Consider the following 4,519-nt stretch of genomic DNA (forward strand, 5'->3'; position numbering starts at 1 on the left):
ACTCACAATCACTCACTACCCGAAACCCAAAACTTCTAGGCTCTGGTCCCTTTATACTTTTGGGAGACTTTCGTAGGCGGTTCCCTAAACCCATTAGCCCTAGGCTAGGGTTTAGCTAAGACCACTACATAGAGGACCCAAAATGGGGTTTCTACTTGCCCATGGCTTATTAATGGTGGTTGGTACTCCAACTCTATCAAGATAACCAACCTTGCCTTTTGCGCCCAAAATTCCCCAAACTTCCTAGATACCCTTGGGACCCCAAATTTGGCCAAAATCTCTAAATCTAGCCAAAATATCCAAACTTTTTCAAAAATCATTTTAAACACCTTGAAAACACCCAAATTACCCAAAATCCCCAAATTGGCCAAATTACCAAAATACCCCTCTTTGGCCCAAAATTCCACTCTTGGGCCCAAAAATTCCAAAAATTCCAAAAAAAATCCCAAAAACTCCCAAAACCTCTCAAATATTCCCAATTTCATTTTCTTCAACTATCACGTGACCTAATTTGGACAATTTCACCACACCATATTTGATCAAAACCCTCAAATTATTATACTTATACTCTTATAAAAATAATAACATGGTGGCACTAAAAGATGGAATGATGAAAATTTTCCATTTTATTTTATTTTCAAACCAATTTCCAAGTTATATTAGCATCTCAATACACCAAAGAGATCAACTTGCCTACAGATGAATCACTGTTGCAGCAATGAGAGAGATAAATGAAAAAGAAATTTGATTTGCATATACAAGAACCACTCATTTTGATTTACAATAAACAAAAATAATTTAAATGAAACTGCTAACAAAAATACTGAAATTTCAAAACCCTGTAAGAACTTCAAAAAATGTAAATGGTATTCATTCGTGTGGATCTAACAGAAATCTTGCACCAGAAATAGTTGTATCATACCAGAATGCCATGAAAGCCCATATAAAGTCCGCAGGAAAAAATACACAGCGAGGTAGGAGGAAACGGGAGAGGAGAAACCCATAAAAGACAAAGAAGAAGAAGTGGAGGAAGGAGATGAGGGTGCATAAATTTGTTTTACCACTATAGGCCTTCTTCTCGGGTAGCTAGGGAACGATCGGTCCAACGAAGAACAGGGCAACTGAAAACACAAAGAAGAAGAAGAACAGGCCACAATCGCATGAAAACACAAAGAAAAAGAGGAAGGAGATGAGATGCACGAGTTGTTTTAGCACTATACACCTTCTTCTTTGTAGCTAGGGTAGGATCTCACAATCGAAAAATAGGGCAACCGAGAGCAGCGCGAGGGTAGCAGAGAAAAATGCCTGGCCAAAACATGATCCTCGCCTATACCCTCGCGTTTACTGTTTACCCTAAACAACAAAACAGGGGTTTTAAAACCACACACAAAACACTTTAACCAAACACTAAGGCGGTGTTTTTAAAAATGCCACCACACTTTTAAACTGCCCCAAATGGAGCCTAAATCAAACAGGTTGGCTGCCTGGATGTTATCACTCAAAGAGGTGACTTTGGATAGGTTTGGAGATCTGCCCCCAATCTTCTCTGCAGAGTTAGCAATGCAATTAAAATCTTCACCCACAAACCATTTATCAGTCATGTTTAAGCTAATGGAATGAAGAGTATACCACAATTCAATTCTAGAGGCTTTATTACATCCAACATAAATGAAAGTCACATAACCAAAGTGCTCATTCATGATGAATGAAAGTTGAACCAGTTGAGAATGATCCAACAAAACAATATAGGAAATCTCTTTTCTGCAAAAAGCCCAGATCTTATTGTTGATATTAGTAAATTGGGAAAATCCATGGAGTTTTTTAATCAGATTTTGGGGGTTTTATGAACCAAAGGATCTAATATAGAGAAACAACAAAGTTTATACTTTTTGTTAAGATGGATTAACCTTCTAAAAAAAAGGGGTGGACAATCATCCCGCTGTTTCCATAGAAGGTCATCTTCTCCACCACATCTTCAGGTGGCAATTGTCCTGTGAGAGTAAAGTAACGGAAATCCACCTCTTTTCTATAATTCACCATGATCCTTTGCCTCAATCGCTGGAAATCCATCATCAGCTTTTTGAGCATCTTCCGTAGCCAATTGGTCACAAAAATACGAGCCCGATCGACTGTTGTTCCCTTGCCGCAGCCAGATAAGCAGCGGATCTCAGCATTAGCGTGGTCCATGACTTCCAAGCGCTCGCGGATGCGTCCGGGCATATTTAGAATCTATGAAATTTGGCTATTGATGAGGTTGCACAGGGCGAGCCTCAGATCTTGTTTGTGGGCCAACTTACTGTCGTTATTGGCGGCCTTGAGAAGGGCGAGAAGGTTGCGAATGGTGCCGATTTCCTCGTTCACCAGCAGGGCCTCATTCAGAAATGGACGGAGACTCTCCTCTGGGTTCCAAGTTTCTATTTCAACGACATCTTCTTCCCCAACAGCAGCGGCCTCTTGCTCTTTCATAACATCCTGGAGGTCGAGGAATAACTTTGTCATCAGCTTGTACATGGCAACAACGAATGAGAAAGGAAGAATCACACAATGAAAGCTCAACAGAATGGAAGAATCGCACAAAACATCGCACAAAACAGGGTCTCTCTGTCCGACAAATGGATGACTGTAAGTAAGAAAGTTTGCTTGAGCTCCACCAGATTTTCTTTGACATGGCATTGCTAGTTGGCTAGCAGGATGAGATGATCTAATGTAGAGAGCCATGTCTCGAGCACTGCTGGACTCGTGATTATCATCTCGCTGTTTTCATGGAAGGTCATCTTCTCCACCACATCTTCAAGTGGCAATTGTCCTGTGAGGGTAAAGTAACGGAGCTCCACCTCTTTCCTATAGTCCACCATGATCCTTTGCCTCAATCGCTGGAAATCCATCATCAGCTTTTTGAGCATCTTCCGTAGCCAATGGTCACAAAAATACGAGCTCGATCGAATGTTGTTTCCTCGCCGCAACCTGAAATGCGGCGGTTCTCAGTATTAGCTCAGTCCATGACTTCCAGGCACTCGCAGATACGTCGGACCGCATTGAGAATTTTCGATATTTGGTTGTTGATGCGGTCGCGCAAGGCAAGCCTCAGATCTTGTTTGTTGGCCAACATATTATTGTTATTAGCGGCCTTGAGAAGGGCGAGAAGGTTACGAATGATGCTGATTTCATCGTTCACCAGCATGGCCTCATTCAGAAATGGACGGAGACTTTTCTATGGGTTCCAAGTTTCTATTTCAACGACATCTTCTTCCGCAACAACAACGGCCTCTTGCACTTTCATCGCATTCTGGAGGTCGAGGAATGACTTTGTCATCAGATTTTACATGGCGGCAACGAATGAGAAAGGAAGAATCACACAATGAAAGCTCAATAGAAAGGAAAAATCGCACAGAACAGGGTCTCTCTATCCGATAAATGGACGATTGTAAGCAAGAAAGTTTGCTTGAACTCTACCAGATTTTCTTTGACATGACATTGTTGGTTGACTTGCAGGATGAGATGATCGACAATATAGAGAGCCATGTCTCAAGCGCTGCTGGACTCGTGAACATCATCTCGCTGTTTCCATGGAAGGTCATCTTCTCCACCACATCTTCAGTTGGCACTTGTCCTGTGAGAGTAAAGTAATGGAACTCCACCTCTTTCCTATAGTCCACCATGATCTTCTGCCTCAATCACTGAAAATCCATCATCCGCTTTTTGAGCATCTTACATAGCCAATTGGTCACATAAATACGGGCCCAATCGACTGTTGTTCCCTCGCCGTAGCTAGAAATGCAACGGTTCTCAGCATTAGCGCAGTCCATGACTTCCAGGAGCTTGCAATTGCGTCGGGTCGTATTGAGAATCTTCGATATTTGGCTATTGATGCGGTCGCGCAGGGCGAGCCTCAGATCTTGTTTGTGGGCCAACTTACTGTCGTTATTGGCGGCCTTAAGATGGGCGAGAAGGTTGAGAATGGAGTCCATTTCCTCATTCACCAGCAGGGCCTCATTCAGAAATGGACGGAGACTCTCCTCTGGGTTCCAAGTTTCTATTTCAACGACATCTTCTTCCGCAATAGCAGCGGCCTCTTTCTCTTTCATGGCATCCTGGAGGTCGAGGAATGACTTTGTCATCAGATTATACATGGCAGCAACGAATGAGAAATGAAGAATCGTACAATGAAATCTCAACAGAACGGAAGAATCGCACAGAACAGGGTCTCTCCGTCCTACAAATGGACGAGTGTAAGCAAGAAATTTTGGTTGAACTCCACCAGATTTTCTTTGACATGACATTGCTAGTTGACTCGCAGGATGAGATGAACGACAATGTAGAGAGTCATGTCTCGAGCGTTTCTAGACTCGTGAACATCATCTCGCTGTTTCCATGGAAGGTCATCTTCTCCACCACATCTTCAGGTGGAAATTGTCTTGTGAGGCTAAATTAATGGAACTCTACCTCTTTTTTATAGTCCACCATGATCATTTGCCTCAATCACTGGAAATCCATCATCAACTTTTTGAGCATCTTCCGT

The 4,519-nt window shown here is 42.4% G+C and overlaps 1 protein-coding gene across 1 annotated transcript; it reads right to left on the reverse strand.

Moving 5' to 3' along the window:
- Window positions 1–3,674: 3,674 nt before the first annotated feature.
- LOC110030232 lies at window positions 3,675–4,280 on the reverse strand. Its single transcript, XM_020732850.1, has one exon. The coding sequence runs from the start codon at window positions 4,278–4,280 to the stop codon at window positions 3,675–3,677; it is 606 nt and encodes a 201-aa protein (XP_020588509.1).
- Window positions 4,281–4,519: the final 239 nt, after the last annotated feature.

This window comes from Phalaenopsis equestris, unplaced genomic scaffold, assembly GCF_001263595.1.
Source record: "Phalaenopsis equestris unplaced genomic scaffold, ASM126359v1 Scaffold000684, whole genome shotgun sequence".
NCBI lineage: Eukaryota > Viridiplantae > Streptophyta > Magnoliopsida > Asparagales > Orchidaceae > Phalaenopsis > Phalaenopsis equestris.

Coding starts and splice junctions, on each gene's coding strand:
- LOC110030232 (XM_020732850.1), bottom strand. CDS start 4,280: ATGTCATGTCAAAGAAAATCTGGTGGAGTTCAACCAAAATTTCTTGCT.